We start from the raw sequence: 24,505 nt of genomic DNA, 5'->3' as shown, positions 1-24,505 counted from the left end.
CACTACCTTCTGTAAGCAGTCTTCCACATCCCCTCTAGGCAAAGCCATGCTTGTTCTGTGATTTCCGTACCTTTCATGTGTAATAGTACAGGGCACGTATTTCACAATCTTATTTTAATTATCTCTCTTCTGAATGGAATTACAGAAGATGAGATGTTTTAGAAAAGTAACTGATCCCCATTCACTGATGTATCCAGTCATATGTTTTATGGCTTGACTCATGGAAGGTGCTCATCAAAATTTTAATGACTGAACAAGTAAGTGAGTGAATAAGTAGGTAAAGGCAACCATATGAGTCATAGTTACGCTTCCAGCATAAACCTCATCTTAGCCATTTATGAGTTTCTGATTACTCATTCTAAAAAAAAAAAATCCGAAATAGCTCATCATTAGTTTGACCACTAAACCTAGATAGAACTCTCAGTGAACAAATTTGACATGCAGGTGACAGAACAAAGTAGATAATTCTGCATAAAGCATCATAAATATGAAAACATATATAAATGATAACATACCATAATAAAAGTAGGAAGCTAGGAAATATATGACTTCATACTTGGAGCAAAGAACTATGAGACAATGAGGAGTCACTCTCAGATCTGTAGAATAATGAGATGCATATTAATTTAGAAAAATGGCTTTACAGAGTAATTAGTTATAAGTCTAGATAACCCAGAAGTATTCTCCCCAGTCAGCTAGACTTCTCCTCTAAAATTCAACATTCCCTAGTCTGCTAGACTGGTTTAGTTATTGATATTTAAAGGTTTTTTTTTTGAGAAACTGTGTATTCATTCTCCTGTTAGAATACTTGTCGCTTTTTACTGTAACTGGATTATTTCTTTGAGTACCTACTGTACTGTAAAAGCCTTGAGAAACATAAGGAGCCATGATATATTAATCTTTTCACTCTTAGCATATAACAAAGAACTAAGGATGGATAGATGAATGGGCAAAGTTTCTACATGGTGGGTTGTCAACTTTGCCTTTACACTTGCCCGAACTCCTATATAAACAATATTACTCCCTTTGTTACACCCAAGTCCATTTAAATCAAGACCTCTGGTGTGGAGCCTTTGCATTGGTATGTTTTAAAAGTTCTAGTTTTGGGGGCACCTGGGTGGCTCAGTCGGTTAAGCATCTGCCTTCGGCTCAGGTCATGATCCCACGGTGGAGCCCTGCATCAGGCTCTCTGGTCAGCGGGGAGCCTGCTTCTCCCTCTCCCTCTGCCTGCCACTCCTCCCCCCCGCACTTGTTCACTCTCTCTCTGTCAAACAAATAAATATAATCTTTTAAAAAATAAAATGAAAGTTCTAGTATTTATTTATTTATTTATTTATTTATTTATTTATTTATTTATTTATAAAGTTCTAGCTTTTAAAACAAGCTTTGTCCTAACTTCATTTTCTTTAACAGAATCTCTTTAAAGTAGGCATACATACACCTGCCCCAATTAAGGCACTCGCTGTTATGGTACAGTTGACAATTCTTCAGGTTTCTAATATTCTTACTTCTTTTCTGCCAATCAACAAATATCTGTTGCAAGGTAAGTTACTCTGCTGCATGCCCATGAGGTAATGTCCTTAGAGATAGGTTGTTCTTTCGTCCATATTTTCACCAGAGACTTTGGTTCTTTTTGGCTTCTACTGTATGTTTTTCATATAGGTTTTATTTCTGATTTTATTTTCAAGGCTTCAGATATTTGAAGTATAGCACCCTCTTCATTACCCCTCCCCCAGCCCTTCTTCTGTTTCCCATGGTTTCTATTTTACAAGAACCTTAGAATAGCTCTCTTATCTTAGTAGCCAAATATCTGAATAAGTGAAATAAAGCCCCACTGGAATAATGGGGCTTTTCTGAAGAATTAGACTCTACCTGGATACTAGTAGCAAAGATTTTTGCATCTAAATTGAGATTTCAGAATAAATGCTAGGATGTCAGGATACAAATGAGCAGAGAGTATGATCTTTGTTAATAAGTGGTGAGGGATAAATTTCTCTTAGACTTGGGTTTGTTTATTTGTTTTACACTATTGTTCTAGGTAAGTGAATAACATTATCAATGTTATAAAAAGGTTTGTGATATGTTCTGATTAAAGAATTCAGATTTTAACTTGCTACTTTAAAATTAATTACTAGTGAACTGGGCCCAGAAAGGACTGGGAAATCCTATAGATAATTCTGATTATGGCATAATTTAATTCAGTATCCGAGTGGGAGAACAGAATTTCTAGAAATTCATCATAATTTATTTAGACTTAAAAGAGAAATTGAAAAACCACAGACTTTAGATAAGAAAAATAAATAGAAGGTCAAATTTTAAAAGTCAATCACTCATAGGAGGTCTGGAGAATATTTAATAGCTAATGGGGAGCCTAGGGAAGATGGGTTGTTAGGATCAAAAATAGCAGGCTCCTGAAAATAGGCTCTGCTGGCTAATTAACAGTCAATAACAATATTGCAAGAGAAAAGACAGCCTAAAGGAAAGGAATAAGGAAGTTGAGAAATGATGTCTGTGCAAAGATAAAAATAAGGGCTTTATCATGGTGTCCTTTTAATATATGAAAATAAGGGTGCTCAGCCTGAAAAGTAGTTGTTCCTTCTTGATGTTCATTGCCTGGATGTACTTGGGAGATGAAAAGGATATTTTCATGATTGGATTAAGTTATCTTTGTCTCCACTCAAGAGGAGGTTAGATGGATTTCCATCCCAAGAAGAATTGGATGACCTGCTCTAAATGGTGGTCAGTACTCAAAATATTCTAAGCCAGGTTGGCAAATAAATGTAGTTGCAGAATCTACCTAAGGATTCTGGGTAAACTCAAGGATGACCTGGGACACTGATGGACCAGGAAGTGGGACCTTCTATTGCTCCTACTTTACAAATTACAAATGTGAGACAATTTGAAACTAATTAGTTAATTAGTTATTTAGTTAATCAAGTAAATTTAAAAGTCTCCAGAGGAGGTCCCAGGGAATTAGACTCCAGAAATCTCCATTTCATCTCTTGCCAGCTGGTAGAGTCTATAATGAAGAATGGGATTCCTGAATATTAAAAAATAATTATCTGAAAAGAAGTGACATGGTTTCTGTGGCAAGAAATTATGCCCAGGGAAGCCATTTTTTTTTTGAAGTCTCAAAAAAGGAAGTAGCAAATATAATTTTGATTTTTCAAAAATTCTTTGACAACCTATCACTCCAAAGTCATTTACATGGGCTTTAGGGCTATAATTTGCACAATGATGGGTCTGACAAAGATCCAGAAAAAAAGACTAGGAATAACTGAACACTTCTCAGGATGCAGTTGTGTATAAGGTCATGAGTCCTCAAAGTGATCTTATGAATATGTGTTTGTCAGTTCCTGGAAGAGTGTTCTTATGGTGAAGTCTCCAAAGTGTGTATAGGTTGATAGTATTTCTATTAGTAAAAACCTAAGCCAAAGACGGTAGACTACCAACACATCTTTATAAGTCCACATAAGATAGGCTAAGTGCAACATAATGATAAAGGTACAGAGTCTAAGTTATGCATATAGTATGAATGAATTTGTGTATTTAGTTACAACAGAGCAACGGGCCTGGAAATCCTTGTAGAGCACCTCTTTCTTTCAAAGAAATGCATGCTGTTGTGACCAATTATCTATTCTCTCATCTCTTCCTCTCCTCGCCTTTCTTCCTTTATCTTGCTTTTTAATTGTCACACACACACAAAAAGCATCATGAGTTTATATCTGGAAATCCATGGTCAGCTCTTGTCATTATCCTCAGTCAGACAGGATGGTAGGTAGCAGTTTTGTGCTTTTGGAATGAGGGATTGGAATTCAGCTGGTTGTCTTAAATATAAAATCCAATTCTGAATGAGGCTGTTTTTTTTAAAACATGCATATAAAAACCTCAAAAAATGATAGGTATTAATATTATAAATGAACTGTAAATATGAGCAAATATGGAAATTCCTATTTTGTACAGGGACTACTATGTCAAATTTTTCTTGGTTATAAAAGAATGTAGTGTATTTCACTATATTTGCAATAGATGAGGACTTTTTTATGGAAATGATAATCTATGACAAAGAGAAATGTATGTGATTTATTACAAAGATGTTTAATTTTCATTTCATTACATTATAGTCTGTGAACATTTATATCTAGTCGTTAATTAAACATGATTTATTCAAATTGAGGCCTGTTTCCATTTTGATTGCTTGCAGTGTTAATCACAGTGCAAATAGCCTTCACCGCTAAAAGTACTCCTGCATTATACTAATATATAAACGCTTCCATGTAATTTGCATATGTTATCTGAGTCTACATGTTACTAGATGTGTACATATGCAGAAGTATTTTACCCTTTTGGCTACTATGTTAAAGTACATAACTCCTTTAATGTAACATTTGTATTTTTACAAATAATAGATTTAAGGTAGTTTTTTTTTTAGTTTGAAAAATTGAAAAATGCACAAGCAATAAAAGGTCATTCTTTACCCCGAAATTGAGCATGGATATAAAGCATTTTCTCTTCAGCAAATACAATTCCAGTTCATTCTACCTTGTATTAATCTCTGGATGAAGGTGTAACTGTTGTTTGTTTTAGAGTCTGATATACTTAATTATAATTTCCTTTTTAGAGGATGGTAGATCTGGCCTGATGATCAAATGGCTAGAAGGTTCAAAGGTTGATTTGTCTCTATTAGATTCACATTCACCAGTGCTAAGTAATATTTATTGTGTAAATACTTGGAAGAAATAAGGAAGCAAAGAACAATAGTGCCTGCATATCCTTGCAGATGTATAAAATGACTCTGGATAGTTCTCACATCATTGACTATGAAAACTTCCTTCTATTAATGTTTTAAAGCAGCCAGAGCTGGGTTTGGTTTTACTCATGATATATAGTTCAATATTAAAATGAGAAAACACTTAGAGCCTCTTACATGAGAATTGAAATACATGTTCTACCTGTCAGCATCGAATCCCGTGTGGGTCTCTCTGTTCTGCTTTCCTTCATTCCTTTTTTTTTTTTAATTTTTTATGTTAGTCACCATACAGTACATCCTTAGTTTTTGATGTAGTGTTCCATGATTCATTGTTTGCATATAACACCCAGTGCTCCATGCAATACGTGCCCTCCTTTATACCCATCACTGGCCTATCCCAATCCCCTACCCCCTTCCCCCTCTGGAGCCCTCAGTTTGTTTCCCAGAGTCCATAGTCTCTGGTGGTTCATTCCCCCTTCTGTTTACCCCCCCCTTCATTCTTCCCTTCCTTCTCCTACCGATCTCCCTGCTATTTCTTATGTTCCATAAATGAGTGAAACCATATCATAATTGTCTTTCTCTGCTTGACTTATTTCACTTAGCATAATCTCCTCCAGTCCCGTCCATGTTGCTGCAAATGTTGGGTGATCATTCTTTCTAATGGCTGAGTAATATTCCATTGTATATATGGACCACATCTTCTTTATCCATTCGTCTGTTGAAGGGCATCTCAGCTCCTTCCACAATTTAGCTATTGTGGACAATGCTGCTATGAACTTTGGGGTGCATATGGCCCTTCTCTTCACTACGTCTGTATCTTTGGGGTAAATACCCAGTAGTGCAATTGCTGGGTCATAGGGTAACTCTATTTTTAACTTTTTAAGGGACCTCTACACTGTTTTCCAAAGTGGCTGTACCAACTTGCATTCCCACCAGCAGTGTAAGAGGGATCCCGTTTCTCCACATCCTCTCCAACATTTGTTGTTTCTTGCTTTGTCAATTTTTGCCATTCTAACTGGCGTAAGGTGGTGTCTCAATGTGGTTTTGATTTGAATTTCCCTGATGGCTAATGATTTTGAACTTTTTTTCATGTGTCTGTTAGCCATTTGCATGTCTTCATTGGAAAAGTGTCTGTTCATATTTTCTGCCCATTTTATGATTTGTTTATTTGTTTCTCATGTATTGAGTTTGAGAAGTTCTTTATAGATCTTGGATTCCACTCCTTCATTCATTTCTTAATTCTATCCCAAATATTGGCTTCACTAGGTCTATTTAAAGTACAAGGGTACAGAAGATAACCTCCCATCCAGCTCCAAGTCTTTAGTGCCAAAAAATAAAGCACAGTTCCCTCCATTGTCACTAATGGTTCATCATAATTTGGCCCTGTCTACATCCTCTGATTCGGGGTCTCAGCACTCCCCTTCTCACTCTATGCTCCAGACAGGCTGGGGTACTTGTGTCCCCAAATGCACCGTCATACCATGAACGTTTCTCTTCAAAGTTGTGACTCATTTTCTGGTTTCCTGTTTCAAAACACACTACCATCTCCATTCTGTCCTTAATCTTAATTAAAGCTTAAGATCAAATTATATTTCCCTATGTGGTCTTCAGACATCGATACTCAGTTTCTTCCTCATAAGTATATAAAAGAATAATTTGTTATGTCTAATTTCTAAAATAAGGCAATGCATTCTCTAACATGAAGATTTAACTTATTAGCCATTGATATATTCTCATCTAAAAAAAGAAAGATCGTAGTCAATATGATGCAGGGAAAGACATAGTTCCCAAGTAGCCAATTATTGTCATTGCCTTACATTCCTCTGACTATAAAATAAATAGCACAGTGATGTTTGTGCCACTTTCAAAACATAATGAAAATATTTTGCATGTTAGTCCAGTATAAATCAAGACTAAGTGAAATTTTGATTAAAACTAACAAGAGCTAAATATTTCATCAGATAATGAATAAATGGCCCCTTCCTTCCTTCCTTCCTTCCTTCCTTCCTTCCTTCCTTCCTTCCTTCCTTTTTTCCTTCCTTTTTTCCTTCCCTCCGTCCTTCTTAGAGTTTTAGTTTCAAGTCTTTGGGAGTTTGACATATTTTATAGCATACAATTATTTTTAGAGATTATTGGATTTTGATTTTATCCTGTTATTTGATGTTGTAAAATACTCAAATTATTTAGATTCTTTCTGAATATAGTCATGAATTGTCTCCATTCTCAAACTGTGACAGTCAACCAGAAAGGATGACTTTGCAGAGAAAGTTATCAGCTGCCTAAGAAAATTTAGACCAAACTTCACAGCAAACTTAAAATGAGAGGGTAACCAACTCTGATACCAAGAGGAGACATTGCTTAGAAGAAAAACGTTAAAAGAAAGGGCAACATAGAGGTTTTCTAGTGTTTTGTTCTTGTTTGGTCTTGAAGGGGTAATTTAATGATCATAATGCTTTAAGCACTATGAAAACCCAGAACTTCAGAATACCGTTTTGATACATTGTAGTGTATCAGAAGGTCCATTACACATCTGAAACAATTTGTTTAGATTGTCTGCACCACTATTTCTAATCGTCTGTTGAAATTTTTATCAAGAAACATTTTGTGGTACCAGTGGTCTCCTAGATAGCATGTGGCATTCATGGAGATAAAAAGAACAGTGAAGGACAGGGGGTGCATTTGTAGGGCTGGCAGTTTAACTAGGTGAAAGGGTGAAAGGCACATAAATAGACAATTCCTAGGTAACACTATTGAGGTCTGTAAGGAGCTGTGGGAATAAGAGCGGAGAGGGAGTTCAATAGAAGTAGATGATAGGAAGAGAAAGTGATGGAAAGCAGTTGCTGATTACCCTCTACCTTACTAGCCCCCAAGCAACTTAGCATGGTGCTGTGCTTAGAGGGAATGATGTGTATCAGTGATGGATATTTGACTGAATTAGTCATTCTTTCTTTTTTCATTTATAATCATATCCATTGTATCTGTTGTCCAAAATTAGCATGGAAATTAGTACAATTTACTGAATGTTTTGTATTTCATATGATTTTGCATGAGGTATAATAATGGTATATCAAAGGTAAGTCCCTTTAGTCATCCTAATTTTAGAAACCCTTGAATGAGATTAGGAAGTGATCATCATTTACATTTATTATACTTTGCTTAATGTAACGAGCTTAAGCTATTAACTCTAATTTGCTTCTCATCGCATTCATCAAAGGCGAACTATTTAGAAACTAAAACATCTCTGTCAGTTAGAATTTTAATGAATTAAGATGAAATGAGACAGTGTTAATTGGCAGTTGTTGCTGCAGGGGAGTTTTCTAGATCTTGTAAGTGATACCAATTCATCTCTCTATCAGGGTTAATTTGCTTGATTTAATTCTAAAGATACACTGAATATTTCCCCCACACTATTCATATTTATTTTCAGGATTGGAGAAATGGTTTTCTTCTGTTGGTCTTTCATTTGGATTCTTAATTCCATTTGCACTTGATCATTAATCAGTTGTTGATTTTAAGCACTATTTCTATTATTGACCTAATACACATATACACACTCACAAACACACAAAAGTAATTGCATTACTTGGATTTTGTTTTATTTGAAAGGCCTAAAACCTTCCAGTAACTAATCATTCTTTCACCAATAATTCTCGTTCTCTCTGTTCTATCTGTTTTCCTTAGACATAAATGAATGTGAAGCTGAGCCTTGCAAAAATGGTGGAATATGTACAGACCTTGTTGCTAACTATTCCTGTGAGTGCCCAGGTGAATTCATGGGAAGAAATTGTCAATACAGTAAGTATTCATATATGTGTGTATTTTTGTTGTTGTTTGCATAGCCTCCATTTATTATGGAATCTGGGTCAAAATCAATATAATTTGCTTCTAGAGTTCATAATTTATGGCACATTTCATATTTGTTGTTGTTAGTGTTATTAATATACATACAGTCTCCAGGATAGATCTCAGTGCATGCTAGGCATAGGAGTGGCCACCTTCTGGTCTGAAAGGAGGGAAGCATTTCTGCAGAGATCCAAGTGCATCTCTCTTATGAATCCCATTTTGGCTTTTGAGTATGTGCATGACCTAAATTTCCACCAAAGTGGTTACTCTGCTTCAGACAATAAATTCAAGGCACTCTAACCTCATAGCCTCTATCACATACAAAAGGAGGATTTGTATTGAGCTGGCGTACACATTAGTAAGAAATTCACGCATGGTTTATTTGTCTTTTTAGAAGCCTAAGAGAGTAGGGTCTTGTAATGGTATATCAAACGATAGGACAGTAATTTGCCTGAAGTGTTTACAAAGAAGCAAAAAGCAACCCTTCTTCCCCAAAAGAAACAAAAACTAGGAGAAGGTATAACAGGATTATAGTCATTGGGGTGAAACCAGAATTGGGCATATATACATGCTAATGAGAACAATAATGATATAGCTTAGTAATTATTGGACACTTACAGAAACTCCATAGCACTACTGCTTTGATGTATATTATACTATTAGAGCATTACAACATTATGCAAATTCAGAAGGCAGAGGCAGAAACTGAGACACATAGGCTATGTGGTTTGCCGAGGCTCTCACAGTTAGTGTCGGAAGCAGGACTAGAAGGAATGTAGAATCAGGACTTGTGATTCCCATTCCAATGTATTTTCCTTGAGATATCTCTTCAGATAGAATTGAATGAGATAAACACGAAAGCGCACTACACCTCCTCTCTCTCTTACGCATGCTCATGAGTGCACACGCATGCACACACACACACACACACACACACACTCCTTCCTTTTTAGCCAGAATAACAATTTTACATGTTACTTTCCTTCTCTTCCTTTCCCTTTGACAAGGATAGTTTATAAAATAAAACAGAGAAAATTACTTAAGGATTTATTTGGGTTATGTGTATAAACAAAATGATGATCTGTGAGTGCTCATTACCCTAAACCTGAGAAACATCATTAATTTGGAAGGGGAGGAATTTTCTAAGCTTAAAAATAATTGGAGAAGACATTAATTGTGAGTTGACCTAGGAACCTTCGGGCATGGATGAATGGAAGGAAAGGACAGCCTGAGTAAACAAGTTGATCATACAACCAAATAGACTAGTGGCCACCCAGTCAATTAATCTAGAAACCTTCCTGTAAAGCATTTAACTGACCATGCAGTAAGTTAACTTAATTCAGATTCAATTGGTCCTTGCATTCTTTTTTTCTTTTGTTTATGGGACTTGCAGATGGCTGCCTACTTAGCACTGAAAATTGTACTAAAAAGCACCCCACGGTATCTGTAAATGAACATTTAATTAAGATGATGAAGACCAAAAAACTAATGTCAGTGACTATTTGATTTTCATGCAGCCAAAACAGACATCAGGTGCCAGAATAAAGTGCCTTCCAGACAGTACTAGAACTTCGGCAGAGCTTAAAACAATGCCTGGCTATGAACATGACCCATAGGAGGCCTGGCTAGGGGAGCAACAGGAAAATGAGACCTTCCCATTTTCCTAAAAGGAGAACCCTGAATAGGGGGCGTATCACGGGAACCCTGCCTAGCATGAGCGTCACTCTGAGGTGGTCAGGCACTAGCTCTCTGAATGCCCTGAAGAAGAAGAGATATCTGAAGTTGTAGGCACCCTGGGGCAAGAGATCTAGGTCTTGAAGTTGTGTATATCTATATGCCCTTACCCTCCTTGTTGGCCAAGGAGCAACTGGTCAGTTGCCTACAGGTTGAAAATGGAAGGAGACCTGGATGTGAACTAGATGTTGAAACTGATGACTGAAGCCTATTCTGTCCCTCCATCAGAGATTTTGTGGAGGTGACCACATCTAAAAATACCCTTTAAAAGAAAGAAACTTGATTGATTATGGAAAGACATATTGAAATAGACCTTGAACTTAATTGTCACCAGTTTGTGTCTAGTGTCTTGCTATTATGTTTAGTAAATTTCTTTGTTTTCTTTGATTTAGTTTTATATTTATATAATCTTTATAATTAAACTCAGACTTCTCTTTGAACATGAATGCAGTAGTGACTTTCTTGATCCATCATATGCTCTGACATTCTCCCGTTTGCTCTGTTCATCTCCATGCCCTAACAAAGAGATCAAAAAGAGTCACTTAGGATACACTGTAAAATATGTTCTTATTGGCGTATTTGTTTTTACTGTATTGATTTGATTGATAAGAGTTTATACAATAATACTGTATTGTATTGATTGATAAGAGTTTATAATAATTTAAGGATCCTTAATCTCCCTACTGTTTTGGTTTCTAGGGGTATCCATTCTGCTTTTTTGTGTGGCTTCTTAGAATTGTTATAAAATCCAGAGTAAGAAAGTACATTCTGCCACAGTAATGCTGCAGTACCACACATTGAGAACTTAGAGTACTCACTCACTGCAGGGCACACAGAAACGCCTACAGGTTATAGGTGGGGCCAGCTCTAAGCTGATTGAGGTTAGGATCTTGGGAATTGATAGTACATAGCTTCCACTATGAAGTAAGATTTATAAGCTTTCTTCTGAAGTTGGTGTCATGTCCCACAAGGTCATGCTTGTACCTACATGCTTGGGTCAGCTTGTACCTACAGTTATGGCAGAGAGGCCATTTGTTTTGGCAGGTATTTCAGAAGGAAGAGGAAAAGGAGAATGATGGAGACTTAATGTTGGGTGGGTCAGAGGACACCGTACTGAAATGCTGGCGTCCTTGTGTTCAAATCCAGACTGTCTTCACTCTAATCTTGGGTGTCTGCACTCATATTACTTCCCTTCTACTACTTTCTTATATCTACCAATGGATTAATCAAGTTCTGGTATATTTTAAAATGAAATCATTCTCAGTGCCCTCCCAAATAATAAATAATAAAAGATATTGCAGAGGAATAGAATTTACTAAAAACATCTATACAAAAGTAATAAACTCTAAACACAAATAATAAACTGGGAGGTATTTATACTAAAGGTGAAAGGAAAATATTTCTTATCCTCAGTTTATTATGTCTTTCAATTCAACAAAATTAAACACAACAGAAGAAAAAAAAACATCAAAAACATGAATAGAACTTTCCCACAAAAGAATTTGAAATTTATCATATTATAGTTGAGTTGTGTCTTCATCTTTACTCTAAAGTATATTATGAATTTGTAGGGCTTTTAGTACCTTTGTGATCTGAAAAGTATAATTGTATTTTAAATGTCTATTTAATGAGAGAGAACTACATATGTGAACAAAAAACCGAACTGACTGTGCATCACTCTGCTTCTTCATCTGACTCCGTATCTCTACCCGCCCTCATTTCACAAATGGAAATATAGATAAATGGAAATAGATGAAATGCTCAAGAGGAGCAGAGGCTAGCTGACAAACTTTAGAAAGAATATGGAAAAGAAAAAGGAGGAGAAGTGAAAGAGGTGAGAGCTGTTAAACCTTGGCTTTATAGTAACCATCCCAGGAAACACACACACACACACACACGCACGCACGCACGCACGCACACACACACACACACACACGCACACACACACACACACATCTCTCTCTGTCTCTCTCTCTGTCTCCCTCCCTCCAGGAGGGAGGGATTTGTCCTTATTTGTGGGCAGAGAATTTTAAGGTAAAGGAGGTGACAAAAAAAAGTTTATCAAAAAGACATAAAAAGTTCCCATGAGACAATTTTACTAGAGAGAGGCCCTCCCTTCCTTCTACATGTGCTTCTTACAAAGTCTGTTCTTAACTCTGCTGGTTAAAGCAAAAGTCAACACACATCACCTGGCAGCTTAGAATCTTCTACTGACTTCTGATCTCAGACCGAGTGAAACTTACAGTCCCCCTGTTTCCTGAGGCCGACCTGCCTGTGCCTCTGCCCTATTCACTCACTTCTGTGACCACATCCCCTGGCACTCTCCCTTTTTTGTGCACTGGTTCAGCCACACGGCCTCCTAGCTGTTCCTGGCACACACCGGGTGCACACATGGCTCATCCCGGCCCTACAGTACTTCTGTTCCTATCTCCCCTTTTCTGTAATATTCTATTATGATTTTATAAGTACTCCAGTACTTCCTTTGGGTCTTTGCATAAAGGCATCTTCCAGGTGCGGCTTTCTTCAGCCTCTACCTCCCTACCTCAGCATACCAAAGCACACCCACCCCCTTCTCTGTTACAGTTTTTCTCCTTAGCATTAATCATTAACATATCATATTTTTACTTTTATATATTGTTTGTTGACTGTTCCTCCAATGGTGTATATCCTTCATGAGGGAGAGAGTGTACTGTTGTAATAATCACAGTTGCCAGAAGAGAACTAACAAACAGTGGGTGCTCAGTAGACATTTGCTAAATGAATGAATGAACCTAGCATTCTTAGTTAAGCGTAGAAATGGTATTTGATTTCTCAGCGTCCTCAACTACCGTCAAGTTATTTTTTACCCGACTTCCCATTTTTTGAGTAGTATGTTAAAGATGCTTTTGCCGGTGTCATGAAATATAATTTGGTATATTAATTGGTACTCTGTAAATCATAACTGCAAGTTGAATTGTTTTCCTTTGACTTCAATAAAATCTTTTATAACTCTACTTTGCAATAGGGTTATGCAGATGGATTTTAAATAAGAGAAGTAAACAGAGGCTCTGTTCCTCTATTTAGGCCACTTCTGCATGCAGACATCTTGATAATGTATCTTAGATCATTATTTATTTATCCATTTCAAATATCGGGTAGACACGTATGAATGCTGTGATCTAACCACTACCACTAGTAAGTCTTGAAAATATTAAAGTGGTTATTTTGGATATAACTCTTTAAGTGGTGTTGACAGACTGATCTCGATATCTGTGTACATATCATCATAAAGATTTGCTTTTCTCAGATTTTTTAACCTTTCTCTGCTTTTCCCTCATTTTTACACGCTCTTCAATTTTAGGCAATTTATTAAGACTACCTTTGCCAGTATGGGTGATGGGCATTAAGGAGGGCTCGTGATGTAATGAGCACCGGTTGCTTTACACAACTGATGAATTATTGAACTCTACATCTGAAACTAATGACGTACTATATGTTGACTAATTGAATTTTTAAAAAAAGACTACCTTTGCCAGTGCAATTAAGTGAAATATTTTTAATATTAGTGATACACTACATTTACAAAACCTAAATATATTTTAAATTTTCAGTTAAACAATTAAAAGCAAGATGTTTAAGATACTACTTTAATAAATATTATTTAAAAATCTGTGTGAATTCTTTATTATAATGTATGTCTTTAATTATTATAGCTATTAGGCATTTTTACTTTATAAGGAATAAATTTATACCTAACCATATCTACTATGACATGATGTCCAATTATGCAGTATTACTATGCAAATAAATCACCTATCAAACATATTCAGTTAATGTAATATTTCAAATGTTAATAATAACAAAAGTTTTAATACTGGGCAAAATTCTGCCTATAATTTTTCCAGTAATTATTTGCTAATTATATTTGTAGGTAGGCTAAGGCAATAATACTTCTGATTTAAATATTTCAGTTTAGATTTCCAGGTATTGCTCATACAGCTTATCACTAACTTTGGCAGATCTCAATTATTTTTAGCTTTATTTTTCATTTATTTATTACAGGGAATTTCATTTTGATTATTTTAAACTTTAATTGAAGTTACATTTGAATGATACGTGAAAATCACTTAGACGTGCTCGTACTATTTATTACAGTATTACAGCAATTCTCCTAATTATAAAGTCCTAATTTATATTTCCTTATTGTTTTTAAATGATATAAGCTCAAGCGTTCAGCTGTTTTCATACACAGCTTGAAGGGAAATGATGATGAACTGGAATAAGAAACCTATTCTCATAAGAACAGATATGCTTTGCTGTGTATATTTAACAGAACGTGATGTTTAAACTAACATAAGTGCAATGGAAATTGATAGCACTTTACTCAACTAATCTAAAAATAACTAGGATTGTTTTCATTGATTGGACTATGTGGCCCACAATAGCCATATACAGTTCCCTGCTGGGTGTTTAAATGTGACATGATTAAATTTCAGAAATGGCTCTCAGATTCATTTTCATCACTGATACTATTTCTGGAAATTAAGATAGTTACCAAGGGATCTCTTATAATGCAATATCCCCAAACTATTATGCCAAAAAGTATTAAGACTTGGATGGTTTCAGAGAGTTTTATTAGAAATGAAAACTAAAATCTTCAACTGAGGATAAAGTGATGTTTCTTGAGTGTCATAATTATCCAGTTTTTAAAAAATTAGGCATTATAATCTAGATAATCCTAAAGCCCCTACCTTAGAATTCTACCTGTAAAGTAATAAGGACAAGAGATAGATGGTACATGTGAATATATTTTTTAGAAATGTAAGTTACAATTTCCATATCTCCGTTTTTTTAGTAGATGTAACTCTTTGGGTCTTTGTTGCAAATGAGCTAGTCTGTACAGATACACAAACATGTACAACGTATACTATATAACTGCACATGTGTATCTTTCCTTTTTCTAGCAGTGCTGCCAAGTACATTTGTATAAGTACAGGCTTATGCAGTAAAAATTATTAAAACATTTTATAGATAACTAAATTATGTGATATTTATTTTTATATGCTCAACACTTAATTATTGCTTTTGTAAATAACTAAACACTCTACTATATCACCAACTGTCATATGATAATATTGATTTTAATTTAGACTTTTAACTTTCTGTGTGCCAAGACTGTCTTAAGTACTTTAAATACTGATTTATTTAACCCTCTTAACACTCTTTGTAGTGGGTTCTATTTATCACTGGCTCCATTTTACAGAGTAAACTGAGCGTGCTCAGTAAATAATCTGCCTAAGTCAATATGGCTGGTAAACTGCAGGGCCTGGCCTTACCTCCAAGCATTGCAGCTGCAAGAGGCTGCATTCCTAAGCTTGGTTGATCCTGCTCCTTGTAGGATGAAAGGAGCACTGTTCATTACACTGTACACTGTAGGAACATTTGTACTTGAGTGGCCTTGGCGAGTGTTGGAAGAGTAAGAGGAAAGAGCACAGGCTTTGCATTCAGATAGAACTGGGGCATAAACTCTGGATTTTCCTCTTCGTAACTAAATGTCTGGAAAAATTAGTTGCCCTTTGTGGGCTTCAGATTCCTCTGCCATCAATGGAATTAATATAACCATTTGGTTTATATAGATAGGTGGATTAAAATTAATACCATATATAAAGTACCTAGTAAAATTGTAGGTCAGTAAATGTGGTAAATAAACAAATAATTGCATTACTAAATAAAAGGACACAAGGATCTTTGAATTATTTGAAGAGCCAATGACAGTGATCCCATCTTTTCTTTTGTTATAATTTTGAGTGATTTTAATTTTTGTATACTCAAACAACTAACCTTTCTTTAGTAACCATGTACTTGAGAACAGCTTGTATAGAAGACAGCTATAATGTCTTGCATACCATGTTTTAATAGTACATTAATTTAGGAAATCCTGTGGCATTAATATAATTTTTAATAAATATTAATCCAACCAAACCATTATAGGAGATAGGAGTTGCTCTGGTTTTTTAAAACATGACATCATCACATGTCTAAACCACAGCCATCTAATTTCATTTCTTTTTCTTTTTCTTTTTTTGATGTGGTGTTCAGTGATTCATTATTTGCATGTAACACCTAGTGCTCATCACATCACGCGCCCCCCTTAATGCCCATCATCCAGTTACCCCATCCCCCGACCCACCTCCCTTTCCGTACCCTTCAGTTTGTTTCCCAGTTTATCTGTTTTTATGTTTGTAATTATGGTAAGCTATCACTGCTATTTGATCAAGTATTTTAGTGAATGTTGGAGTGAAAAATTCCAGTATATTCTTACTCTAAATAAATGATCAAAGATTATAGTTTTATACCATATAACATTAAATTCCTACTCTGCTATACCCAGGTATGACATAGATCCAAAAGCAAAATATAAACAAATTCTGATATAAAATAGAGTATTAAAAATAAGAGGTAGCTATCAGGAAGTAAAAATGAGAATTAATGCACATATAAATTTAGTAAGAAAATTACAAAGTCCATTATTATAGTAAATATATTTATTCAATCATGTGATCAAATAAACTAGCCAAAAATATTTATTAATTTTTTTTCTTAACATAAATGTGTACAGGTTTTGAGAACATATGTGAATGAATGAATGAATTCACCAAATTGCATCCAACAGTAGCCACCTGCCAGAGCTGGGGCAAAGTGGTAATTAAAATGAATTCAGTTCCTCCTCTCATGGAGTATACAGATTAGTGAGAGAGAAAAACAAGGATTATATAATATCTACTTATAAAGCATGATGAATGCTATGAATGAGAAGGAAAGGGAGCCATTACAGGGGTGTCTGTTCTGTTTTGGGGGTTTCAGGAAATGATATTTGAGCTGAGACCAGAAGGATGTATAGTAGGTACCAAATTGAGGGTGATGGAGAGGGAAATTTTACGAGAAAGATGATATGCACAAGGATAAATAGACGCTTTGTCCGTTAGAATCTTAATATTTAGTGGATGATTTCAATTGCTATGTAATCATCATGTGATGAGATTTTTAGGATGATCACTTACATTTTAGGCCCTGACAATGTGGGGTCAAGACCAGTCGATGGCAAAAAACATTTATATATTAAAAATCCATCTCATGAGCTGTTTTTTTCTGCAACCATAAGGGATTTTTAAAACACCAAAATAGAATTTAACTTGTAAATATAGCAAGAAGTCAAGGAAAGGAAAAAAAAAAAAAGAAAGAAAGAAAATCATCAGCTTGAATCCTAGTTTTATTCCAGATTAAAAAAATCTGCTCTGTTTTAGAAATGTAGAATGCCATGCTTTAGCAATGATTTTTGTCTTTTAAAGCATCACCTGACATAAATTTAAGATTACTTTCCTTGAAATACATAAAATGAGGAATTAATCCAGAAATCTATTAGGACAGGAAAAGGACAATTTACCTCAGGCTGTCACCTTTTGCAAACATAATAAAACATTAAGAAATCAACCATGGATTGATAAAAGGTTTATATTCAGGATTAATTGTATAATGTTAAATCTAAAATACATAATATTTAAAGTCCGCCCATAAATATATGGAGATATAAATGGAAATAGCCATAACTATAAATACTTGAGTATAAATAATTATTTTAACTTAATTTCTCACAGTCTTTTTAAAAAGATGTGACAGTAAGTTTTAAAACAAAACAGAATACTGTGCAAGTATATCAATAGTCCTCGAGGAAAGAAATGATTCCAACATTACTGCATGATGAAGTCTTGCAACAATAAACACAAAAAAATTGACTCAATGACAAAACCGAATTGGAGTTTCCATGTCTGACATGAAAGTTCCATCTTCAATCAGATGCCTCTGGGTATATTTTTCCAAATGTTGCCCAACAGTTTCGTATAGACATATCACTTGAAAGTTTACCTGCTGTACCTTAAAAGTGATGATCTAATAAAGGAAAGATAGAAAAAAAATATCTGCAAAATGCTCAAATAGACCCCCTAGGACTTGTTAAATTCCTCTAACAAATTTAGTCAGATTCTCATTACCTGACAATTTTGTACTTGATTGCAAATAATTACTGAAACATCCAGTAAGATCTTCTTGATTTTCAAATTATATTAACATTCCCATTATGTGCTAAACTGCATATGTCCAGGGGTTAATGTTTAGTCTGGCATTTATACGCCAGAATAAAGCTCGCTCTAATATTTCCTAATTCAAAGATGAAGTATGCAGATATCAGAAGAGTTTGGGAGCAGGACAACTTGATTTCATTCTCATAAAATTTAAAATTGTACGATTGAAAAATATTGTATTTTTCTCAGGCTGAAAATATCAGTCTTTTCAACCATCAGTGTTCCTTCCCTTGTAAAAAGTGTTTTGAAAAAAGAAAAGATAAAAGGAAGAACCCAAATGAAGTATATACAATATAGAAAAAACAAAAATCTGGGCACCTGGGTGTCTCAGTAGGTTAAGCATCTGCCTTTAGCTCAGGTCATGATCCCAGGGTTCTGGGATTGACCCCCATGTCCCTAGGGCTCCCTGCTTGGTGGGGAGTCTGCTTCTCCCTCTCTCTCTATCCCTCCCCCTATTCATGTTTGCTCTCGCTCTTTCTCTCTTTCTCAAATGAATAAAATCTTAAAAAAAGATGAAAAAATCTATAAGGAAACCACTAGAAAAGAACTCATCTGATGAATGTATAGTTTGAACATGGTTAAAATGTACTTTGTGGGCTAGTCATTATCCTCTATACATGTTAACATGGCATTATGAGGTGCTTAGGTAAAATTTAGGGATTGAATTATCAAAGTGAGTATGAAATGGTTATTTCATAATGGAGAAATTTGAGGCACAAACCACAATGTTCTCTCCCTTTATCACATCCACCAAACAGCAGATATAAATTCTTTTCTCAAATAGGAGAAAGGAAAGAATATAGATGATCTCTGATCTTTTGCCAAATGTGCAAGATTTTCCATGATTTCCATGATTTCCCAAGGGTTTCAAATAGTTGCAATAAAATTTTACTGGCAAGAATGGAGCTAAGTTGGGTAGAGATACCAACAACTGGCATGACCCTAGTCACAGTTTTCAACCAAATCAGAGACTTGAAAAGAGATGGCTTCCAGCAGCATGTAAGACAAAGAGCCAGATACATGTTTTGAGTTTCATATTCAAAGCTATCTTCTTCAACTGAAGGATAGAAGACCAGCTGTTCCCTTTCCTCCATAAGGCATACTGAATTTTAGGCACAACTGGCACATCAGGTAAGCTACTTATTAAAATGCCAATGATAGCTTAAGGAAGCATTGCTAATTAAGATTCAGATTTAGGGATCAGATGAGAATAGCAAAGTGATAAGATTGAAGGGAGATTTCTCAAGACAGAATTTAAGGCAGGTAAAGAAATTCTATCTTCAGAGGTGTCAAAAAATGAGATAAAAGCAAAATCAGAAAAATAGAGAATAAAAACTTGAGAGAGCGAGGAAAAGAATGTTTCCGAAATAAAAGCTGGTCAAGGAAATGGATACTTAAGAAAAGACTTTTTAATTTGGAGCCTCAAGCCATTAATGGCCCTTAAATAATTACAGTGGGTGGTAGGAGAGAGTGCCAGATTGCAGCTGTTCCAGATTGAGCAGGTGTTAAATGAGAAATAATAGCCACAGACGCTCCTCCCGGGTTATGGTGCACTCTACTTTGAGCATATCTTAAACCCCAAAGAGCCATTAAGGTGGCCAAGGACCTAAAAATAAATTTCATAATAGTTACCTTAATAGCTTTATCTGGTCAATAATACACATTCTTTTTAGAGCTCTAAAGGGAATGGACACATAAAATATCCAACTTAAAAATAAATTGAACTTGAGGAATATGGTTCTATAAAAAGAAGTAGAGCCAGAGCAAAGTCAGTAAATCCAATACTAAAATTCAAGGAAAACAGGAGCAGGGACAGAAAATAAACTCTTCTGACAAGAAAAATGGATAGAACTATAGTTATATAAGGAAGCCTATAAATACTCAGCACTATTATCTAACTACAAAATACCAAGAAATTGAACTGCAGCTCTTACTCCAAGAAACCCAAGGATATTTGTGGTGGTTTGTTCAAAATAAAATTCCCTTTATATTTTCTCTGGTATAGTCAGGCAGACACACAATTTTTTAAACATCCATAAAACGACTGTTTGGTGTATAAATATTGCTTCATATCCACTCAGCAGTAACTTAATAATACCATTTCCTTTCCTATTAGCATTATTCGTGGATTCTACTATCGTGAATAGTTTTCAGTTTAATAGAACATGAGTACTTTCCAACAGGGATTAATATAAGGATGTTCTCAGTCCCACCAAGGGTACAGAACCCTCAAAGGATGGATGGAGAGAGTTCAAGTTGTCTGCATCCTTTGATAAGAAAACCAAAATGGCTACCTGCAATGTAGAATTTCCATCAATTCTGTTGACGGGAAAATGTGGGCAACAACGGATCATAATATTAACAGTACCACTGACTTTGTCACTGATAGAAATCACAGATATTTTTACACCACATTCTACTTGTTGCACATATCTGAAAAAACATTTTTATCTTTTATTAATATGAAACTATAGTAGACCTCCCACTAACTCGGTTATTTAATGTGTTAATAGATAAGCACATATATTACTATATCACCCATTTTTTATAGTTTGATAATTACATTGTGTTTCTGTGTATTTTGTTTTATACACTAAACCGAATTATTTTGAGGAGAGCCACCAGTCTTCACCAGACTGATAAAAGGGTCCAGAGCATAGAAAAGGTTCAGAACCCTGAGTTAATAGCTTATTGGTTTCAAAAGATATAACTTTCCTCCTGTATAATATGACTGAAGCTTTGGGAAATAAAAGCTATAAATGAGACAGTTTCATTGAATGTCTATTCCTGGCCTTTCTGCTAAGTTGTGATCTCTAGTTCCATGTGTAAAAACATGTAAGTAAAATAGCAGAACATGATACTATTAAGCCACATTTTTGTCATTGTGTTTAAAGAGGTTTTATTAACAGTGTTTTTTTATCCCAAAATAAGTTTACTTATTTATAAAGTAGATACACAATTTCAGTATTAATGCATGCATTACAAAATATACAGAAAAATAATATCTTAGAGCATAAACAAAGAGGAATAAATAATATTCTTTTACATTTATATCTTGTCTTATTAGATACCATTTCATACAGCACAAAAAACCTATTTTGCTCTAAAATAACAGTATTTTAGAGAAAGCAGTATCATAAGATGTGCTTCACTATTTTTAATCCTTAGTTTAACACTGAGAAAAGCAATTTACAGATCATATCAATACTAATTCCAGTGGCCATCAAAGCTGAGAACAAAACCACTAAAGCAAGTAGATCCAGTGGATAATGAGCCTACAGCTGCACTCCCAGAGTCGTCATACTTGTACTTTTATGCAAATGATTTTATGAAATCAGCTAGTAAATTGCCTTCCCTAATGTCAATCAGATGTTCCTTTTTTATTCAAATAATATAATTAATATGTAGTGTTACATTAGTTTCAACTGTATGATATGATGATTCAGTGATTCTGTACATTGCTCAATGCTCATGAAGATAAGTGTGCTCATAATCACCTTTATCTATTTCACCCATCCCCCCCTTAGCAACCACCAGTTTGTTCTTTGTGTTTAGGAGTCTGTATTTTTGTCTCTTCTTGACTTTTTTTGTCCATTTATTTTGTTTCTTAAATTCCACATATGAATGAAATCATATGGTATTTGTCTTTCTCTGATTTATTTCACTTAGCATTGTATCTTCTAGGTCAATCCATGTTGTTGCAAATGACGAATATCTCATTCTTGTTTATGACTGAGTAATATGCCTGTGTGTGTGTGTGTATGTGTACCACACCTTCTTTATCCATTCATCTGTCAGTGGACACTTGGGTTTCTTCCAAATCTTGGCTGTTGTAAATAATGCCACAATAAACATAGAGGTGCATATAGCATATATCTTTTCAAATAAGGATTTTCATTTTCTTTGGGTAAATACCTACTAGTGGAGTTACTGGATTATGTGATAATTCTAACTTTGATTTTTTGAGAAACTTTCATACTGTTTTCCACAGTGGCTGTACCAGTTTGCATCCCAGCATTGCCCGAGGGTTCCTTTTTCTCTGCATCTTCCCCAAAACTTGGTTCTTCTTGTCTTTTTTATTTTAACCATTCTGAGAGTTGTAAAGTGATATCTCATTGTGGTTTTAATTTGCCTTTTTCTGCCGATTAGTGTTGTTGAGCATCTTTTCATGTGTTTGTTGGCCATCTGTGTATCTTTTTTGGAAAACTATTCACCTCTGCCCATTTTTCAATTATTTTGTTTGGTGTTGAGTTGTCTAGTTCTTTATATATTTTGGATATTAACCCATTATTGAATATATCATTTGCAAATATCTTCTCCTATTCAGTAATTTGTGTTGTCATTTTGTTGATGTTTTCCTTCACTGTGCAGAAGCTTTTTATTTTGGTGTAATTCCAATAGTTTAATTTTGCTTTTGTTTCCTATGCTGGAGGAGACATATCTAGAAAAATGTTTCATGGGCTGATGTCAGAGAAATTGCTGCCTATATTTTCTTCTAGGAAATTTACAGCTTCAGGTCTTACATTGCTTTGACAGTACGGATATTTTAACAATACTGGTTCTTTCATTCCATGAATACATCTTTCCATTTGTTTGTGTCATCTTCCATTTCTTTCAAAAACATTTTATAATTTTTTTTAATACAGATCTTTCACCAACTTAGTTAAGCTCATTCCTAGGTATTTTATTATTTTGGGTGCAACTGTAAATGGAATGGGATTGTTTTCTTAATCTCTCTTTCTGCTACTGCGTTATTAGTGTATACCAGTGTTGAGTTTTTATTGAACCCATTCCTGCTTCTCACCAGCAGCGCAGATTTAGAAAGTCTGTAACCCTATGATATATTCTAAGTTACTTGTGGACACCAAACTGTTTTTAAAAGACAAGGAAAAGGAGAGAAACTCAAAAATATCCCTCCAGAAGTTACTGTCTAAAGTTGAGCACATTCACTTTGCCTTTTACCAGGGCTTTTTCAATTTTCTTAAAATCAGTTATTATCTATGTAACAGTTTATATAATCAGTTTAGTTGCTTGTGTTGCCAATGCCATATACATAATTGCTTTAGAAGAATTCCACTCTAGTGTATGAATTAAGGAAAAAGTGCATCTTGTGGAATCATAGCATCAAATACAAAGTAAATGGGTATTACTCATTACCTGGGGGGGGTGTCAATCTATTAACTTAGTGATGTTTTCACTAATATGAAACATCCGTTTCAAAGCATCAAAGTATTGTCATGAAACATAATTAAGACTATCTTTCAATTTAGTTCTTATGCCAGAATATACTTATACATAGGGTTATTTTAATCAATGTACGCTTTTCAGTCTCCTACAATGCTAACATTTATTTGATCTTCTTGCTTTAAGGAGGGTAAATTTGCACAGGTAGACTGGAATAAAAAAATGAAAATTACTAGTCATCTAATCTCCTAGATTTTTTTGCAGTATGACTGTGGCAATAGCGTTATGCTAGATGCTAAGTAAACTATCAAAATATATAACACAGTCCTTGATACTAAGATGTTTGTTGCTCTGAGATGCTTTCTCTGACTTTTTGATTACAGAAAAACACAGACCCATTCAATTTACCTTATTAAGAGAGCTATATTCAAGATTACATGTGAACCAAAACTGCAAAGAAGGCTTGTGTACTCCTTGGGCTTCTATCGTGCTTTCTCATTCTCTCTTTATTCCTGTTTCCAGATCTCTCATAGCATTTTTCTTTTCCCTGTGTTTTCTCTGTTTTCTTCTTTGCATGAATGATGAATTTCAACTTATCTAGTATTCCTCAGTTATAACAATATTTTTACTTGAGGTAGCTTTTTTAATGAATAATAAGTAGTGCAGTGGATTGTACATGAAAAGGTTACTTACAGCACAAAAAAGTAATCAGCTTATAAGTGTGCCTGAGAAGAAAAGCAATTCATTTAGTATATCTTAACTCTTCTTCCTTGCATAGCAAAATACCAGCTTTTTATACACATTTAACCTTTTGAGTAGTCAGGTGGATTTCATCATAGGCATTTAGGTGAGTTCATTCATTATGCAGAACACTACA

The 24,505-nt window shown here is 34.8% G+C and overlaps 1 protein-coding gene across 2 annotated transcripts in view; it reads left to right on the top strand.

Moving 5' to 3' along the window:
• Positions 1–24,505, top strand: part of EDIL3 (EGF like repeats and discoidin domains 3) — a 398,882-nt gene that overhangs the window by 220,899 nt on the left and 153,478 nt on the right. For both annotated transcript variants that reach the window (XM_044384053.3, XM_026498663.4), the window contains one exon: positions 8,432–8,545. In XM_044384053.3, the coding sequence (XP_044239988.2) occupies positions 8,432–8,545 (114 nt within the window). The remainder of the gene's footprint in view (positions 1–8,431; positions 8,546–24,505) is intronic.

Source organism: Ursus arctos, unplaced genomic scaffold (genome assembly GCF_023065955.2).
Source record: "Ursus arctos isolate Adak ecotype North America unplaced genomic scaffold, UrsArc2.0 scaffold_5, whole genome shotgun sequence".
Lineage (NCBI taxonomy): Eukaryota > Metazoa > Chordata > Mammalia > Carnivora > Ursidae > Ursus > Ursus arctos.
This window is presented reverse-complemented; position numbering and strand designations above follow the sequence as displayed.